Source organism: Patagioenas fasciata, chromosome 8 (genome assembly GCF_037038585.1).
Source record: "Patagioenas fasciata isolate bPatFas1 chromosome 8, bPatFas1.hap1, whole genome shotgun sequence".
NCBI classification, from domain to species: Eukaryota; Metazoa; Chordata; class Aves; order Columbiformes; family Columbidae; genus Patagioenas; species Patagioenas fasciata.
Window position 1 is genome coordinate 40,289,606 of NC_092527.1, and position 20,260 is coordinate 40,309,865.

The following is a 20,260-nucleotide window of genomic DNA, read 5'->3' on the forward strand; positions in this document are numbered from 1 at the left end:
TTCTTTTACTGTCTTTATAACCGTATTCCCATCAGTTTTGCTGTTGGGAAGTGTTTTCCCCCACAGGTTGCGATGCCTCGTTCAGCTCAGCACAGTGGCCATTGCCATTCTACCACTGCATGGACTAAAATGTTATTTATCAGTTCTGCCACTGACTGGATAATACTGCTTGCATATAATTTTTTTAATTCTGGACTTTCCTAAAGCATATACAGCCAATATGTTTCAATATCCTCCTCACTGATGTACTTAAGAGGAGATATACAGAGGAGATATGACAAGGATGTATTTATTTGTATATCATCCACAGTTTTCTTATTCTGGAGCTTGTTAGTCAATATTTTTGCGGTTCTAATTAGACTTACGAAATACATAAAATATATTTTAAAATGAAAAAAATATTTTCCACATTAGCAAATGATCTTATTTAACATACAGAAAAGTATAAAGTTCATTAGTCTGAATGGCCGTTCCGTTAAAAAAAAATACCACGGTACTCTCTGTGCCATATAATGTAGAAGCACATATTCCATGTGACTGTAATGAAATTATGTGCTGAATTAAACATGTTCTGCTGCGATATTTTAATCCTCTATTTATTGTTTAATTTTAATGCGGTGCCCAGCGATCAAAACCCAGCTAAGCTTTCAAATGGAAAAGCCATTGAAGATAGCGGCGAACCCGCAAGAGGAGCTGTGTCCAGACTGGGTGATTTCCATCAGTGAACAACTCATGTTGTTTTTCTCCTTGTAATTCCTCCAAATTGTCCCACATTTGGAGCCTCCTGCCTGAAGGGGAAGGATTTTCCTCCCTCCTTCGTGGCACATGTGGCACAAGGCACCGCAATCCTATTGTCGGTGGAATCTCACCAGAGAACCAATTCAGGTAATTTCAGTAAAGAAAACCTCTGGGAACGTGTCCATGACAATACAGATTTTTTCAGCTGATGATAAAAGTTTTTCATGTTAAAACTGCAACAGCCATACAATATTTTGTTAGGGGCTTTGAATTAGGAGATGCCGGCGCTTTCCAGTAACCGTGTGCCAGACCTCCTAATTCTCCCACAGCCATAGGAAAGAAATGTTCGAGAAACTCAACTTTCATCCCCAAAAGGTTCCCTTTGTATGTGATAGCAGCAATCCCTCCCTTCAAAATTAATACTTCTGATATCTTTGAAGTTCCAGCTAATTGTCGACACATTCTTCACAAGGCATTTTTGGATGTGCTTGCTAGTGGTGGGAGTCCTTATGGGATAAAGAGACGTTATAGGAAACACTAAAAAAAAACAAAAGCATAATACTTTTAAGATTAAATAAGTTGAACAAGAAAAGAATAAGTCTGTTATCTTTGGGAAGAATCAAGATGTTTTCTCGCACATGTAATCCCCTTGAAAAAGATATCAAGGCAAAACCAAAGTATTCTGATTTTAGCACAAAAAGCAAAATAAAAATCCCATAGTTTGCTAGTAGGCACCTTGTGGCTTTTCAAGGTTGACAAAGACCTGAAACAATCTCAATGCACTACAGTTTTGCATATTCATAAAGACGTGCCGAACAGATAACACCGCAAATGGTTTAATTGCAAAATCAGGCAGTGTGAATGCTGCTTCCTGTGAATCATGGAAACGCGACAAGATCTGTTCATTAATATAATCTCATTTATTTGACATTATTCTTGTCACTTAGTATAATCTCCATGCAAAAAGTGAAAAATGGAAATTACCGATGGAGTAAAGAGAAAAAAATAAACAGTGAAAATTAGAAAAGGAAAGAATGGGTCTGGAAAATGGAAGAGAATACAGGTTGAATTAGCTGTTCTATGAGAAAAGAAATATTATGAGGAATAAAAAGCAAACAGAACACAGAGATAGATAAACAAAAAATGGGGAGGAAAAAGGCCCAGAATGTTCAGAAAGTGCTTAGCACTTGCAATGTTGATTGAAAATGATGGATATGGGGCTTTTGTTGGTGGAAGTGCCCGGCCGGTACCTGCTGGCCCTAAAGGGCGTTCTTTTCTGTTCAGTGTTTGTCCCATGTGGTGCTATATTTTGTACTTCATTTCCAGACTTGCTCAGTGTGTAAAATGGGTGGCAAATGTCGAGTCTCTCAATAGGAAAGTAACTTTTCCAAAAATCGAATGGAAATGTGACAGTATAGGAATACAATGGTAACCAGGAAGGAACTTAGGAGATACCAAACCTACAGTGAAATATCTCCGTCATGTAAAGTCCAGGTCTGTCTCTGGATCACCTGGTAGGAGAGAAGGAGAACATTTCAGATGAAGAACAACAACGTCAATGTACTGATACTTCACTCGTTTCTTTCCACCGTACACGCTGCTCCTGGTTGATTTGGGGCTCTGTTGAACCGGATTCCAGGAGCTCTGCTCTGTCAGGGCTGTGGGCCCTGGTGTACATGTTCACCTCTTCTGGCCTTTGCAGCAATTAAATACCATTAAAATAAAGGTGAAAAAGACATTTACATGCCTGTTAAGGCCTATTTCTCATCAGGTGTATGTTTCTTAAATTCTCCATACTTCTAACTAGCTATAGGATGGTTTATGGGTCAAATTACAGATCTTCCTTTTGCCATACTAAACCTTACATGTGAAGTTTCCCTTGAAATTTTTTTTACAAAAAGAACAAAACTGTAAGAAGAAAAATGATCTTTTTTTTGACATCTCTTTGGAACAGAAAAACGTGATTCAGACACACATGTAGGCATCGAACTTGGGCACTGCCCAGGCTGGTGTACACAAATTCTCCTCCAAACTGATGGATTTTGGTCGGCATTGCATCACTCATCATTCCATCACTCATCTTCCTTTCTCACCTTCATTCCACAGACCACCTCTGCTAACTAAATTACAAAGGAATTGCCAAGAATACTACACAAGAATGAAAAACTCCAGCACTCTCCTATATGTTGCATATGATCTTCATCAAATACTCGTGCGTTAGGTGGAATTTAAACTGTGAGCTCCTGATGAAGCACCATCCATACCTACGATGTATAAATAACAAAAAAGGAAAGAATGCAGTCTATCAAATGCTCAAGGCTGAAAACTCATTTAGTCCTAAACTATTTCATTTATTATGACCACGGATATTTAAATTGTGAGATATATTCTTATAAAGTCAGCTGTTAATAGGCACTAATAACTAAAATTTATATTAGTAATTGTAGATATTATTAACTGTGTGAACTGATAAAAAAGAAAAGCCTAATTGGAAAATGGAGATTAACTTCATTGCGGAGAATGTAACAATATAACATATCTTGTTTGACTTCTCTGAATAATTAGACCTTACAGCCGAGTTTTCTGGAATGAATGTGTTCTTCACCATCAGAACGTGAGTCTGAATTCACATTGTACCGCTGAGAGATGCCCGTATGGCTCAGAGCAGGAGAAAAGGAGACGACCCCTGGAATCCCATGGAAATACACATAGAAATCCCATTCTTAGCACCACTGGAAACAGAGAGGGATGGATGGACAGACGGATGGATGGATAATATGCTTTCAGATTGTACGTCTAAAAATAACGAAAGCTGAACTTAAAATAATTTAAAAATAAAATTAAAAAATCAAATCCCTGCACTACAAACTGCCAAACAAAATCTACTGAAAGTATTAAACCTACATGAATGGGAAGATTTATTTACAAGTATTTGTTAGCACAAGCCATCAGTAAATATGATTTCTCATGAATGTTTATTATGGTTCAACGTTCTTTTAAAAGCGAGTAAGCAATGTGCGCCAAGCAAACGATGGGAGCTCCACACTGCTCCCTGCACCCCATTTATCACCGAGACCGGAGAGGAATCACTTGGAGAGATACAGAGCTCTATCAGAACCAACAGGAGAGGAACAACAATTATTTCTGCATTTGGTTATTTTCCCAAGTAGAATGAAAAAAAATCAGGACACGCTTGCAGTGTTTGTTCTGTCAATGACAAAATTCCCATAAAAGCCAACAGTGTCACACTGGATAAACTATGGAGCTTTTGATTTCGCAGGGTTTTCAGCCCGTTTAAACACAATCTTTTAAATATAAGTTCTGTTTTTAGCAGATTAAAGACTGATTTCAATAAGGTCTGCTTGAAAACTGCTTTCATTACCCCAATGTTAAGCCCTTTTACTTTCTTTATTTTATGACTATCACTCTACTTTGCACGTTTTATAATTCTCCCTATGAGAGCACCATACATGAAACAGGATTAAAGACTGAACTTTAGGAAGTCTATCTGCCCTGTTTAAATAGAGACTTCTCCAGGCTGTGTGCTAATGTAACTCAGTGCAGTATTTAATCAGCCAAAGGAAAGAGAAACCGCTTGTGCAGAGATATAAAATCTTATTTTTAGCAAATTAGGAAAGTGTCCACTTTTTGGGCTCATTACTCATAAGTGTGGCCATACATTGCTCAGCGCCGGTGCCTACTTGATCTAGAAATAAAAATGAAGAATATGCGATCATTAGAGGTTCTTATGATATTCAATTATCAAATACCGAGGCGGTTAATGTTTTTAAAGTGCTCTGAGTGGCAACATTGATCTATTTTTGTCAGCTCAGGCCCCATGGCCGGGGTTTATCAGCCCAGGTGGCCTCAATTGTGGGCAGGTGGAGCTGCTTGGCACTTATTGGAACCAGAATAAAACTTAAAGCAGCTCCCCAAGCCTAATGCTTTTCCATCAACCTGCAATTGCTAGGTTGAAACACATTGATGGAATTTGTTGAAATAGTGTAGCTAAATGCTCTCTTTTTATATATAAAGCATTTTCAAGTGAAAGGCTTCTTTCTGCTGGTTTAATGCTGGTGGAAATGTTTTTCCTACAGGAGAAAAATGTATTTTATTTCATCTAGAAGTTGCTACTGGTTTCTGAAGTTCAACCGGTTTGGTTGTATGTGTTGATGAGTGGAATTTGCATGGCAGAGGTGAAGTCAAGTCTACTTTAAGCCCTCAAATACAGATCCCTGCGCTACAGAGGTGAATGACAGAGCTGGAGTTTGCAGGTAGGACAAAAAATGCTGGGGAAAAACCAAAAATAGCATGTGCTAATGTCTATAACCTTCCTAGTAAGTAAACTAGAGGTGAGGTAACAAAACTGGTCAGTTTTAAGAATTGCACCCGCTTCCATCGGCTGGTGGAGAAGCTGTGCCGGGCGCAGTTGATAAGTTAACTCCATGCAATGGAAACCGATGGGTTGACTTACACTACCCATTGCAACCTGTTTTGCACATATTTTAAAAGGAGATGAATTATCCTCCCTCCACCGATCGCTGTGAGAGACTGGATGCAAACAGACTAAATACCGACACTGGAACTATTTTAGGTAGATGAGATATATCCAGGCGAACCGTTCTGACAGGGACGGTGAGAACGGTCGTGGCCCTTCCTCTCAAATCAGAGCTGCTGCTGGAAATGTTGGTGAATTCCCCTTAAGGAGCAGATTAACCCCTTGCAGCAGGATATAGGGTCTGGAATCCACACCTCATCCCATATCAAATGCAGTGGGTTTTAATCTGTTATAACTGACGGAGCACTTAGATAAATATCCCCATCTTTCTGTTCTGCGCAACAGACCACTGTGATGCTGTAGCTCTTGCAATAAGATAGAGCTCTTGCTTCATTTTAATCTATTTATATATTCTAGAGAGCTGATTTTTTTAAATCCCATCTAGCTTATCGAAAGTACACTGTATTTGCAGAGCCAAATTCATCACCTCTGCACACGCATAATCATTTACACTGGAGCAAAACAGTATAAAGGCAAAACTGAGACCACAACCCCAAATTGCAGTACTTCACACTCTCTTTGCAGGGATAGAACCGAACACGGAAGGTGAAATTGCGAAATAGGCCCATTATTATTTTCAGTGCAGCCTGGTCCTTCCTTGATATGTAATCCAAGCTTGTATTTTTCTCAGGTTTGCCCTTCACCGCGAAGGCAATCACTAAGCTGACACATAGCAACTTATATTTATTGCTTGTCTAGCCTTACAGCTCTTATAGCAAGCGTATTTTCTTCTCTTTCATGATTCCCATCATCCAGGCTGCAGTGACACCCTTGGTCAGAAAATTCCAAGATCTGTAAGTTACTGCTGCCCTGTCATGAGCAAATATGATGGTTTAATTAGTATTTTGGTGGGTGACACGGGGGAAACAGCTGCAGGAGGTGATGTTGGGTATCGAACTCTGTCTGCAGCGCTGTAAATTGGGTAAATAATTCTGGCTAAATGGATGTAAACCAGGTGTATTTGTGATTAGAGCTGAGCTCTAGACCTCTGCATCCCACCAAGGCCTCAGTTAGACAAGGTAGCAATGACTGCAGGAATTGAGAATATCAGTGTAACTTCTGCCAGGTGCACAGCCCAGGGCACAAGTTAAATTGCTTCTTCAACATATCACGAAAAACCTCCTTTCACGGTGTGGGGAAACCCTAATAAAACCCTGCGTGGGACCAGGATTTCACCCTCATGTTTATCATTACTCCTTAGTACATTCTTCAGCCAATTACTTGTCCTTGTAATTGCATTTCTATGTAATCTGTTTTGATTCATTTGTCAAACACAATTTTGAGACGCGCCGTGTCAAATGCTTTAGTAAATTCTAGATGCTTTAATGTACTCCCTTCCCTTCTTCCGCTAATTTAGAGTTTAATTAAAAACCTAATCATTTCTGTTTGGCATGATTTGTTCTTTACATACCCATGTAAGCGATACTATTCTAAAAATTAAATACAACTGTGAACCTTACATAACCTACATATTTTCTATTCAGAAAGACCCATAATGTTATTTCTGCTTTTGTGGTGCATTTCTATCACACAGTTCATTTTTTGAAGCCAAAGAGCAAAATGGCACATCATTATTACGAAGTTTTCATATAGTTTTAGATTTTTCCTTGGTGTGGCCCAAATCTACGTGCATCTGTAAAGACTGAAATCAGATTTTTATTTCTTTTATAGTAACGAATGAACATCTGTTTTCATTAAGTTAAATATGACTTGCTGGTTGCATAAATCTCTTAATTTTATTAATATATATTCATGCCATAGAGTTTTCAATTACTGGTAAGTATAGTTGAAGTGTTAGTAGCTGTAGAGTTGTCTGGTCTATGGTCTGTATAGTATATATATATATATATATGGTCTGTATAGTATATATATATGAGATGATCTATGACACATCTGAGATAACGAGGCTCCAATTCCTTACAAACAAAGAAGTTCTACCCAAAGTTCTTACCGAAGAAAATGAAAAACAATGATACCAACAATCTGAATTGCTCTTTGAAAGCTGCCAAATGTGGAATCATTTAGTGCCACGAGGCCTTTTGTTTGTCTGAAAGTATCAGCTGAAAAGAGAATAATTATAAAGGTGAATTTGACTCACCTTGTTGTATCTATGTAATATATAAATTTTTCCAGGACCAAATCTTAACACTTTATTTGTCCTGAAATTTAGACATTAGCAAACAATTTGCCACCGAAGAAATTTGTGTAATATCTCCAACTTCTGTCAAAATAACTTGCAGTAAACACCAGCAGCAATCTCAGAAATCCAAAGAATGAAAATATACATGGCGTTCATTAGAGCTCCTGTATCTTTATAATGCAGAAGAACAGAATCAATATCATGTAGCAATGGCTGGTCTAGTAAATCATTTCGTACATACCAGCTCATATTTACCTATAATTACAATTCACAGGAGCACATTTCTGCAATCAAGAGACAGGGATGCGCAGCATGAGAAAACGTTTAGCACAGAGCAGACTGCATGAATAATTGCCTGTCAGAGCGGCTTATTAAAGGGAAACTACAATTTTACAAGACAATTCTTGTATCTGCCTGTCTAATCTAAAGACAGGTATAACAATATAAAGAGTTCAAGAAAAAGGTATTTCTTACTCTGAAGTTGAATTAAAAGTTTTTAAAGTACTAAATAAACCATCAAAAGGGGACAATTTCGATACAGGCATAAGCACAGACCTTTCTAAATTGGAAAGTTAATTCTTTGCACGTTGAGGTAGGGGATGGATTTGCAGGCAGCAAGACAAAGGGGACGGCTATGGAAACTACGGCCCCTGGTGTCAGCACAGGTACCTGGTGATGGAATCTGTGGTACGTGAAGAGCAGATGTACCTGGTGTGTGGCTGCAACCAAAGGAGCCGTTCCAGAGGCTGCTGGAATCACCAGCAGGCACTTACTGGGGTGACTGGAGACTTGCAGAACAGTTTCCCTCTAAATGCTTGACCAGGCAAACTTTCGAAGCACCTTGTGTCCCAGTTCAGCCCCGTCGTTTCACACAGATCTCCCCAGGATCAACACTGAAGGGCTGGGAGTTGGGGTGTTCAACCTGGAGAAGAGAAGCTCTGGGGAGACCTTATTGTGGCCTTTCTGTACTTAAAAGGGGTGCTAAGAAAGATGGGGACAGACTTCTAGCAGGGTCTGTTGTGATAGGACAAGGGGTGATGGCTTTAAATTAAAAGAGGGGAGATTCAGGCTGGACATGAGGAAGAAATTGTTGCCCCTGAGGGTGGTGAGAGCCTGGCCCAGGTTGGCCAGAGAGGTGGTGGATGAACCATCCCTGGAGACATCCCAGGCCAGGCTGGACGTGGCTCTGAGCAACCTGAGCTGGTGAAGATGTCCCTGCTCATGGCAGGGGTGGCACCGGATGGGCTTTGAAGGTCCCTTCCAACCCAAACTATTCTCTGATTTTATGGTTCTATTAACATGTTCACACACCCTTTGCACAGGCCGGGTAGGTGCTCCACGCCACTCAAGGAGGTGACTCCAACACCGGGTGCTCAGTTTCCTGGAAGAACTAATTCTGCTTTATTCGTCTAGTTAAGGGGTTTTACTTCCTCTTCTCTGACTGATGCTCTTAGAGAGCAGAGAGGTTGAAACTAAAGAGAATTAAATTTAAAACAAAATCATGGTGGGGGGAAGAGAATAAGGAAAATGCACTTTAGAAACCCCCAACAACCCAAAATGAGAAAAGACATCGCAAATGAACCCGTAGCCTTTGGTGATAATTCAGCTTCATACATCTATTTCAGCTTTTAGAAAATGTCATAGCGTTCTTTTTATGCCTCTCAGACGATTCAGAGGTAGACACCCTGAAAGTGATAGAATAAAATAGTTCAGTACTAAAGTGCATTCAAAAATAAATGAAATCATAACATTACAGGCCTTAGGAACAGTACCTGCGGCGTTGTTCAAACCAGAAGCATCCTGCCAGGCTTGGTTTAACCGAAACCTGTTCACTCATGAGCTAGTCTAGAGCTAAGTCTGGAGCTAAATCCCACCCAAACCAACCCGAGTCCTTCCATTGATTTCTGAGAGCTCAGACCAAGGGTTCAAAGAACAAAGGCAGCAGCTTTAAAAATGCCGCACAAAAGTTTATTTCCCTTCCTTCTGATGACCGCTGCTGAGACTTCAAACCATGTCACAGCCCCTGCCTGGATGCTGAGACTGTCACAGCGGCGGTGGCTTTGATAATGGTCATAACCTGGATTTTCCATTGGGAAATATGCCGAGTCCTTTTATATAGAGTAAGTCGTCATAAAAATCATCAGATGGAAACAGCTCACGGTCACTGAAAAAAGCTTTGCTCCTTTCCAAGTTATATACTTGGTGATGTTTCACTTGAAAAAACTACCAGCTTTTTAATAACAATCCAAGAGAACTTACAGCTCATGGTTCTCTCTGAGAACATTCAGACTCCAGGAATATGCACCTTGGTTTAGAGAAAATATTATTAGTTCTGGATATTATAAAACTTGTCATAGTTTCCAGAAAAGGTTGTAAACAAATTATTGGGACTTTCTGTTCCAGGAATTACATTAAAAACAATAAAGTAAAAGAAATCAGGCTGGCCAGCAAGAAAACTGTCTAGACAAAGCTTCCATTATGTGATTTAACAATCCCCTGCAAATGCTGCTGAAAGATAAAATTGGATTCCTGTCCAAAATATTAATACTTTTATTGCAGTTTATGGAAATACATGTATTTTATAGCTAGACATACATATTCATTTACAGACAGATGACGAACATTCCAAAAGGTCTGGAAAATGGTTCATTTTATCAGTATTTCTCTATTAAGTAAGTAAATTATCGTGGTTTTTTTCGGGTGGGGGCTTCTGATGAGGAGGCAGATTCCTTCATTTTCAGACAAGTATGGTTGTATTTCCATTTGAACCGCTGTCAATGCACGTTTTGAGCAGTTACTGTGGGTGACACAAACAACCGACAGAGTGAGGAGCAGCGCCCACAACTTTCTATTTTCAAACAACTCCACGTAAATAGTTTGCGAGCTGAAGTTTTGGCAGAGCCAGAGCAAGCTCAGGAATACAGAAACCAGCTTTATCGTGTTTGACTCATCTACGTGCAGGATCCTCCTGAAATAAAGTGACGTTTTTTTTCCCAATGTGACAGGAGAGGGTTTTGAGATGTTTTTCTAAGTCAGACAAAAGGAAGGCACTGATGGGCTCTTCTTTTTCTAGGCGTAGCAATGCGCTGTTTAATGTTTGGTAGCCAACTGCAGGATAATTGCAAAATAGTTCCATGTGGAAAACTGAATCAACCTCCTACTTGAGACCCATGTAAAACGTAGGCAGTATCTGTCTTCGCTTGACTGTGTGGGGTTGTTTTGGACAGAAGAGCTTAAAAAAAAGCTTCATTTTTAAGCTTTCTGACTGTGCCAAAATAGGAAAAACAAAAGAATCCAAACCAAAAACTTAGAAAGAAAGGCTAACAATTACAGAAGATCAAAAGCAAGTGGTTGAGTTCTTGGCTTGCTGCATACTCCCAGGTGAATAAATAATATGTCATTTTGGAGGAGCTGTTTTGAGCTGCTTTAATCAATTGTGAAGTACAATATTGAGTGGAAATGTGTTTTTCTGAATGGAATTGGACCTGTCATGCCAACTTGGCTGGGAAGCGTGGAGTTCCCATCTCATCACCTGCTCTGAGAGTGGGCAGGGGCAGCGGCACAACCTCTTATTCTATGGTACATCTTGGAAATTCTTTTAAAAAGCTCTATAGAAAACCAATCATGGCACTTTTATAGTAGGGTAGGAAAGCCCGTTGGTCTATTTCAGAGAGAAATACATTGAGAAAGTTGCTTTAGATCAAGCCGTGGCCAAAAGCGACATTGGTGGTCTCCTGGGCATCCTCCCATCCCTTTCTCACTTGTTCTTGCGTGGCTACAAAATTTAGATAAAAATTTGATAGGATGTTTTTTGTATCTTCTTTAAAAATTAACACTTTTAAATATGTGAAATTTCTGTGAATTCTGCCCGGTTCTTTGTTCCCACAAAACCATTTTCACCGTTGCTTCAAATACTTCATATTTCAGTAACTGGTTTCTCAAAGAGGTGCTAGCACATCATGTTCTTCCATTGTCATTTCTCATTGTCATCTCATATCGTTCAGCAAAAGATGAGAGGGAACATTGTCTGCAGACCGAGGAAATCATAAAATCTAACCCTGCCCTGGCTAATGTGTCACTTTTGGCCTTAGGAAAATCACATAATCAAGAGGTGACACAAGTGGCCTGATACTCTGAGCTTCTCCCTTTTGGAATGCCTGCCCCATTTTAAAAAGCCGGCCCTAGCTCTGCTGCCTCTCGCTTGTAAATGGAGATAAGGACACTTTGCTGTCTCTCTCTCTTGAGTTAATATTTGTTCAGTGCTTTCAAAATGTTAAGTGCTACATAAGTGCCAAGCAGTATTAATGGGAATAATGTATGTTTTCATCCTGAGCTCGTACTCTCCTATCCGACCATTACCTACCCTATAATAAATAATGATTTTACTAGCATATAGTCCCAAAAATATCTTTCTCGCCCTGCTTGGAAAATGGTCCTAATTTTTATTATGAGACTTGAACGTAATGTGTCAGGTTTAAAATCATCCATCTGTTGGAGTTTACAAAGTGAGACAACCGGTCTCAGGAATGATTCTTCCGTAACTTTTAACATATAGCATTTGGTTTGTTGGTTATCACAGAGCTTGCCAAAGATGTAAATGCAGTCCATAACCTCATTCTGAGTACAAACTTCAAATAGATGTAAAATATACCAGTAAACAGAAAAAGGCCAGCATAAAAACTTTTATTGTTGGTTATTTGAAGCTGTTGTAGAGGATCAGGTTACCACTAAACAACAGTAAACTATACGTTAGCTTATGTTTTGGAATCATTTATGCTATGCTTAACTGCTTTGGCCTTGACTGTAAAACTTGTGATGATACTCCTGAGGGCTCACTCATGGGTGCTATTAAGGGTTAAAGTCCAGCTCTCATAAGGAACTGATAAAAAATAAGTGTAGTTTGCTTTGGAGTTTACAAGATATCACTCACGTGAGTGTATCTTGGTCATGTTGATAAGTACTGGAAATAAAGTGTTGGAAATAAAACAGCACCCCTAGCTTGGGTGAAATTTTGGGCTGCAGTGAAGCTGTATAAAACCCTTTTGTAGAAATGAAAACACATTTCTCGCAGCACTGTAAAAGTCATATAACACTTTTCTATTCTAGAGCGCAAGATGAAATAGCAGGGTGTAAGCTAAGCCGTGTCTGTGGTAATCGTATCCTCCCTAAAACACATCGCTTTGGAAACCCTTGTGTATTTATAAAGCGTAGCTAGGAGACGTTCACACATTTGCATTTAAACATCAAGCCCACTGAAGATGTCTTGTTCATTGTATCACTTTCAGTATAATACAGTAAGAACCACCTGAAGTATTTCTGAAGGAATGTAACTTAGGAAACAATCACTATTATTACATATAACCAAGACACATTTTTTAGGCTAAAACATGAACAGTTCAATAAAAGAAAAGTTACTTAACGAATTAGTGTCTTTATCTCCTTTTTGAACTTTCTTTATCTCCTTTCTGAACTTAAAAATAATGAATTGCCCTTTATATTCCTAATAGCCCCATAATCTGTAAATATAGAAATTCAAAGGCAAGAAGGGAGTAAATGCTGATTAAGAGTCAGCAGAATGGAAGGAGAGGTGCCCTCTTCAACGAAGATACTCAACCAGTGTGATGTATGTAATATATGTCACAGTAGCTATATACATTCAAATGTTGTTTTTGAATGTTTCTGTTGGCAACCGATGTCCTGCATCTGGCCCGCTGGTCATCACAAATGTCATCCTGCTAGAAGAAAACCTTAAGACACATCCATATGTAGTTAAAATGCTTCTATAAGAGGTAAAAATTCCTGAGCATTCCTTTAAAACACATGGGCAAAGCCTGGAAGAGCACAAAACATCCCTCCAGTTGTTGTCAAACTTCTGTCCAGGTTTATAAACGCCACACCTTGGCTGAAGCCAACAGGAGCATCAAAGGAAATGCAGATTTGGCTTCTTAATTCTCCCTGAAAATTCTCCGCATTTGTCTGCAAGAGATCCCCAAGATAATCATCCATATATTAGATACACGTTAGACCAAGGCTCAAGTCATTTAAGTAACACAAACTCATGTACTTCATTCTGATTCGGAGCAATCCATTCAAAACAAAACCAAAACCCCCAACAACAACATCAACAAACCCCAACCACAAGCAAACACACACCACAAAAAACCAACACCCAAACTCTACACAAACAGAAACATGTATATTTCAAACAAAAAGAAGTATTTTTTGAAGTGTCTTTCCATCAAGTATAAAAATCTCCTAATTTGTGTATGCCCAAACATGAAACACAGGTAGCCATTCTTCACAGAAATGATCTAAAGCATAGAGGTTGTTCTCCCCAAATGCAAATTGCAGAGCAATAGGAGATGATGAGCATCTGGAATGGAAGCAATAATATTTCCAACAGAATATCTTTAATAGAAATAGAAATACAAAACATTTATTATATTATTATACAAGTCCTCCACATCCCCTCCTGAGAGGACTCTTTCCCAAAGGAATTTGCGTGGTGTATGTGGAATAACTATTTCTATGTTTGGACTGAAAATGTTGAATTTACCTACAGGGCCTGACAATGGAAAAAAAAAACCGTATTACAAAACCTGTGATATTTAAGTGAGAACAACCATTCCTCTTGTGTAGTCATATGCAATAAGTATGAAATATAACTTGATTGCATCTGTACATTTATAGAGGATCTCTTATTTATTGCAAATACATTACGTGCAGGGCAACAGTTCTGTTTCCATTCATCCTCCTCAAAGGATGGACCTAATTTCTGTGACAGGAATTTCAACTATCATTCACGGCCAAATACTTCATTTGGATTTCTTGCAGTTAATGTTATGAAAAGGAACGTTTCTTCGCTCCAAGACAAGTGCCTCCAATTCGATGTGATGCGTTCAAGAAATAAGGTGAGAATGCAAAGAGCTGACATAATGATGTGATAAAACCTTCAGCTTTTATGGAAAGAAGTATTTTTCAGTTTCCTCTTCGTAAATGAAAAACATACATGCACAGTGTGAAGAAACACATTCCGCCTAAGTATGTAAAATATGTCAGCTTGAACATTTTACAGTTTAATGAAAATATTTTGGGAGAGTATACTTTATATTATGTTTGCTGGAGGAAAACGAAAATAGTTTATTTTCTCAATATTCCAGTCCTATCCCATTACCATTTTTTTCCTATCTGTAAAAACCCCAGCACTGGGATAGTTATACATTGTGAATTAATTTTTTATCGGTTATCAAAATGTTGATGGCATTAGCACTGTTTATAACATGTTTTCATCCAAATGAGAACGTGGAAAGTAATAAAACGCACATAGACCCTCAGTGGTCTCAGCGAGGCTTGGTGTTGGTCATGGGATCACTTGTGCTGCTCCTGGTAGAGATCATGGTCAGACAACAGGACAAACGGCTTTTTCCACTGATGTCAAAATAAACGTTACCATTGGATTCAATATGTAATATGCAGAGGCTGTACGTAATTCTTTAGCTTTCATTCTATTGACTCTGGTACTTCCTGCGTTAGGAGCGTACTTAATCTTGGGTCTATGTAATTCCCACCTAGTGCAGATCTACATGTAAACTGGGACTAAGAAGTGCCCATCTACATGGGAATTTAGTTTAAGCCTTAGTTAACACCTGAAGAAAAGTTGTCAGCAGTACATTTCTCACAAACGTGCTTCTTTAGCCTCCCCCAAAATAGAAATAAATACCAGTCTGAGTTTCGGATTGGAACCTTGAGGCCCAGAAAGCATAGACTATAGCAATAACTCACTTTATTAGCTAATTACAGCTATCTGCAGGTTTCATTTAACATCAGAGCGCTGCTTGGTATCCCCTGTTCACATCCTGTATCTGCAAAGCTACCACGGTGTTCAGGGAACCGATCCCTGGCTATCAGTGATCTAAATGAAAAGGCAATCAGGTTCCCTGATTTACAGATTATTACAGCAATAGTCTTTAAAAAAGTCTCTAAATCTGTTCAGTTTTGGAGTGTTGCAGCACATATAACATTTTGTTACACCACAAAAATACCGCACTAGTTGTAGAGAACTGCAAAATACTCATCATTAGAAATAAATACTATTGCTGCATTGCTTCTCCATTTCACTTCTCCTTTCTCTTGCACGGAAAACCAAAGATGACTCCAGGAACAGGGCAAGTAGGTCCACTATTTCAGTTAATTCACTTTATCTTATACAAATAAACCTGCTAAATCAAAGAGCTCGCTTGTAAGTTGTCTTTGGTAAAACGCTAATCATTTAGGATAAAGATGACGATGATAACGATGGTGAACCATGAAGCTGAATATGGAAAGTTTTGGTCTTCTCACTCCTGGGCATGATGCATAAAGGTTCGCTCCACAATGGCCTTTGCGTTCTGTGGGATGGGAGCAATGAAATTCAGATTAGTCTCAACGTGTAGATGGTGACCTGGGAAACAAATCTGGAGGATGGGAAATGGGAAGGTACAGTAGTACAGAGCAGACTCCTTCAGGTGTTTGAGATGAATACTTGGCCTCAGAACCTGACAATAACCAGCGCTGTTGTGGAAACTGACACCCTAATGATGCAAGAAAATAAGAGCAGAGAAAAGCGATTCAACCCAGACCTCAAAAGAGGATCTACTTTCGTTCTTAAATTTGCGGTATGGAGCTTCTCCTTTGGTGGACGACTAATCCTAACAGATGACAGCCAGGCAGACTTTTCACTTCTCTTTATTTCCCTCAAGTGTTATCCTTCTGCTTTTTGCTAACTAATTTTTACAGCCTTTACTTTCCTTTGTCAAAGACTGGTTGGGATCAGCTCGCTCGTTTCCCTTGCTCATGTTTTGTAATCACGTACTCCACACTCTAATTAGCCAGGTGATGTCAAGTTTGTACCAGGTTTCTGATTTAGGTCTAGAAATCAGGTGGTTTCTAATCTTTATGAGCAAGGAAGGATTTGCTCAGGAATTGGGGCTCATCACCATGGCAATACCCAAATGCAGAGAGTCTGCTACTCTTAAACATGAGCAGAAACCTTGTTCTAGGGATGTATCCCTGGGAAGGAAGCAGAAATAACAACTCAAGGGCCAGGTGGCTGGAGAGATCAGAGTAGGAGGTAAAAAACCCAATAAATGGGTTATTTTTCAGGAGCAGATTGGGACCCTTCTGCGGGAACTGCCTGGCAACGCAGTGCTGAAGAAAGGCACGTTGTTTTCACACGGAGCTGGTTTGTGTCACTGAGCAATTGGTATAAACTGGAACACAGGAGGTTCCATTTAAATATGAGGGTGTCAGAGCCTGGCCCAGGCTGCCCAGGGAGGTTGTGGAGTCTCCTTCTCTGCAGACATTCAAACCCGCCTGGACACCTTCCTGTGGAACCTCAGCTGGGTGTTCCTGCTCCATGGGGGGATTGCACTGGATGAGCTTTCCAGGGCCCTTCCAACCCTTGACATTCAGTGAAACAAGCTTCAGCTGCGTGTGGCCAGGTGTACCTAATTATACCATTAAGGAAATTGACTGCGAGGCACCACCCCGTCCCGCTCTTCTTTGTCCAGACGGGACTCAGCCGGCTCTTCCAGCCGGTGCGAGCGAGTTGGGGCTCCGGCCTCTTCCCGCATGGGCAGGGACCCCCTCGGCTCCCCGGGGGTCCCGCGGCCGCTGCCCGGGGAGCAGAGGCGGCGGTGGGAGGGCCGAGGGCGCTCTCCCCGCGCTCCTCCCGGTCCGCCCGCTGGCTCCGCCCGCACCACATGACTCCGCCGTCGGTAGAAACTTTTCCCGTCCCGCGGTGGGAAAATGGCGGCGTAAGGAGCGGGGGCTCCCGCACCCCCCTCAACCCAGCGCCATGACCCGTTGGGTTCCCACCAAAAGGGAGGAAAAATACGGCGTAGGTGAGGACCCTCCCGCTCCCGCCTGTTGCGCTGCGGAACCCCCTTCCCCTTCCCCGGGGCTCCCCTAGAGCCGCTGTCCGGCCGAGCCCCGCTCCGTGCGGTCGCTCCGGGCCGCGCTCCCCCGGGCGGCAGCGCCCGCCGCTTCCGCGCCGGCTCCGGAGCCCCCCGGGCCGCCCGCGGGGCCGGGACGCAGCGCGGGGTCCCTCCGGTCCCCCCGGGCTCGCTCGCAGCCCCGGCCCCGCCGCTCCCCGCCCGGCGGGGATTTGCCGGGGGAAAGTTTAGAAGTTGGCTGGAAACGCCGGGAAACCTGCGCTTGAGTCATCCTCGCTAAAAACTTGCCTTTTCTCTCTTTCCTGTGTATTTTTCTTTTCTTCCCGAGTGCTACTTTTGTCTGAATAGTAGAGGGATTTGAGTTTTTTTTTTTTTTAAATTTAATTACATTTTATTGGTTTCTTTTTGTTTCCGTTTCTAAACAGGATCCGCTTCCAGTGCTGGATCCTGGGTTTAAACCACACAGGGGTGCTGGGATTTCCCCCCAGCCTGGGGTGCTGCTCCATCATCCCGCATCCCTCCTTGGGAGAGGAAGGTTTTGCCAAGGGAAAAGGCTCTTGGTTTTGCAGGGAGTGTGATTTTCATACAGATGAGGGGTTTTCCCCTGCGTGCTGCTGTCCGGGGATCCATTTCGTACTCGGCTTCTTCCGTCCCTCTCAAACAGAGGGGGATTGTTCTCTGCCGGGGGGTTAAAACATCTCCGCAGGAATTAAACAGAACCCAGCTGTGGTGGTTTTGGGGAGCATTGTACAGAGATGGAGCATCTTGGTGTTGAAGATGGTTTGTTTTGATCAAAAGCCTTTTTTTCTTAGGGGTTACGGAGGAGAAAAGTTCACGGGTGTGAGTGAGAGCGTTTGTCTTGGGGAAGGAAATAATAAATCTGACTTCAATTTGGACATAGGAAATTCAATGTCTACCACAGTTCCTAGACTGTGTTGGTTGTGAAGAGTAGCTTTTCATATTTACCCACAGCTTGGCCTTGTATAAACAACGTGAGCGGGCATAAGGGAATTTCTGGGTATAAGTAGAGCCCGAGTGAAATTTTGGAATTGATTTTAAATTCTTTGTGTGCATTCCTAGAAAACAAGAGCGTGGCTTGTTAATTACGGGCAAATCCTGGCTGGGCAGTTACAGGGGTGAGAGCTGCGAGTAAATTTCAGTGCTGAAGAAATAGACAGAAGTGCTACAGATGGCAGTCGCTCATTTTGTTTTCCAAATACTTGTTTCCTATTGTGGGATGGGTCGGGTATTTTGGAAGGATTGGAACGACTAAATCGTCAAGTCATACACACCAGGGTTATAAACCAGGGACACTCGAAAGCAAGTTCATTTTCTGCAGGAACTCATCTCTGTGATTGCCCAGACCTCGTTTTCCAGGAATTGATGCCTTGAAAGTGATTTTGAAAGCATGAGAGAATAAGAAGTGTGGAATAAACAGAGTATTTTGAAATATACTCGAAGTATATTTGGATATCTGGTGTTGGAAATAGTATGTGTATTAAGAGAACCAGACTTGAAAGTATTTTCAGAAAAAAGAAATTGTTTCAGAGTTTGGCAAAGCACAAGATTATGTGCACAACTGGTATTTTTTGTTTGTGTCTGCAGCTCTGGAGAGAAGTTTGTTGTGGTTTTATGATGGTTTAGTGTGTTTTCTGTGATAGTTTCTTTGGTTTTTCCTGCCAAGAGGGAAGGTCTGTATCAAAATTGGGGTATTGCTCTGCTGAACCGCAGGGGTGTGCGAGTTGAAAGTAGACGTAGTGTTACAAGGAGATAAAATCGGGTTTAGAACTGATTGAATGTTGTGATTTACTAGCCTGTGTTATGCTGTTAGACGCCGTTTTGGGAGGAATGGCTTTTTTTGGCATCACCTGGTTTCCCCCTGAGGAAGGGGAATATTCAGTTTGGTCGCACGTGTTTTATGCATCTCCGTGTTGTTCAAAAAAGGCGCTTCGGTGACCTGGGAGACTTCTGGTGCTTTATTTTTTGTTGCTTGTGAAGCTTTCAGGGTGTGGAGAATTGTTGTGGCAGTAATATAGTCCCAAATACAAAGGGCGAAGGCACTCTTAAGGTGAACACGCTAATAAACGAGTTATTAATTATCACGTTTCTTCTGAAGTATTTGGCACGGCCGGTCCTGGAGACTGACACTGGACCAGTATTGTGTGATGGTGGAACAGAAACATCTGCCTCTTCCCAAATAATTAAACTGTTGATTGGTGTTAATTGGATTGTCAATTGAACTGCCATCTGAGTCAGACATGTAGGGAATAGACAAAGTGTTTGCATTTGTACAGCAGAAATAACAGGAAGGTGCCTATTGTTGTGGGTTGTATTACTTCTGTTGCAGTGGTGGGAGCTCAGAATTGTCTGTATGTATACAGATGAGTACGTATATAAATATAAAACGTTTGTGTATAAAATATACCCATGTGCGTAGCAATACATATGTATACTTTTTCTTTCTCCTTTTGTTAGTGTGTTCCTGTGCACAACTGAGCTTTCTTAACAGCTCAAGTGCCAAAGACTTGTTGGGAAGCAGTTGGAATAAATCACTGCGACACACGTATACTGAGATTGTGGTGGGACGCAAGTGTTTTAGGAGATGTTCCTGTTGCTCAGCCCGCTCCTCCGTGCCCAGGGGGGTTTGCAGGTGCTGCTGGATGTCCAGCACTTGTGCAAAATGAGCGTTTTGCCTTAAAACGAGGATCGCTGTGGCGGAGGGCGCAGGCATTATCTCAGCAGGCAGTTGTGAGCGTGACTCAGCTCCGCTTCCTGAGAGAGTTCAGGGCTTGGCGTGCGGGGAGGTTGGATGAGGAATGGGCGTGGGTATAATGGGATAATGCACTTAGTAGCTTAATGTACGGGAACAATCCAAAACAGGAAAACGATCAG

The 20,260-nt window shown here is 41.2% G+C and overlaps 1 protein-coding gene across 2 annotated transcripts in view; it reads left to right on the forward strand.

Annotated features, from left to right (window-relative positions):
* Positions 1-17,179: 17,179 nt before the first annotated feature.
* The window catches only part of DOCK1 (dedicator of cytokinesis 1), a 277,211-nt gene continuing 274,130 nt past the window's right edge, over positions 17,180-20,260 (forward strand). For both annotated transcript variants that reach the window (XM_065843012.2, XM_065843013.2), the window contains exon 1: positions 17,180-17,317. In XM_065843012.2, coding sequence (XP_065699084.1) covers positions 17,272-17,317 — 46 coding nt within the window. In that variant the 5' untranslated portion in view covers positions 17,180-17,271. The remainder of the gene's footprint in view (positions 17,318-20,260) is intronic.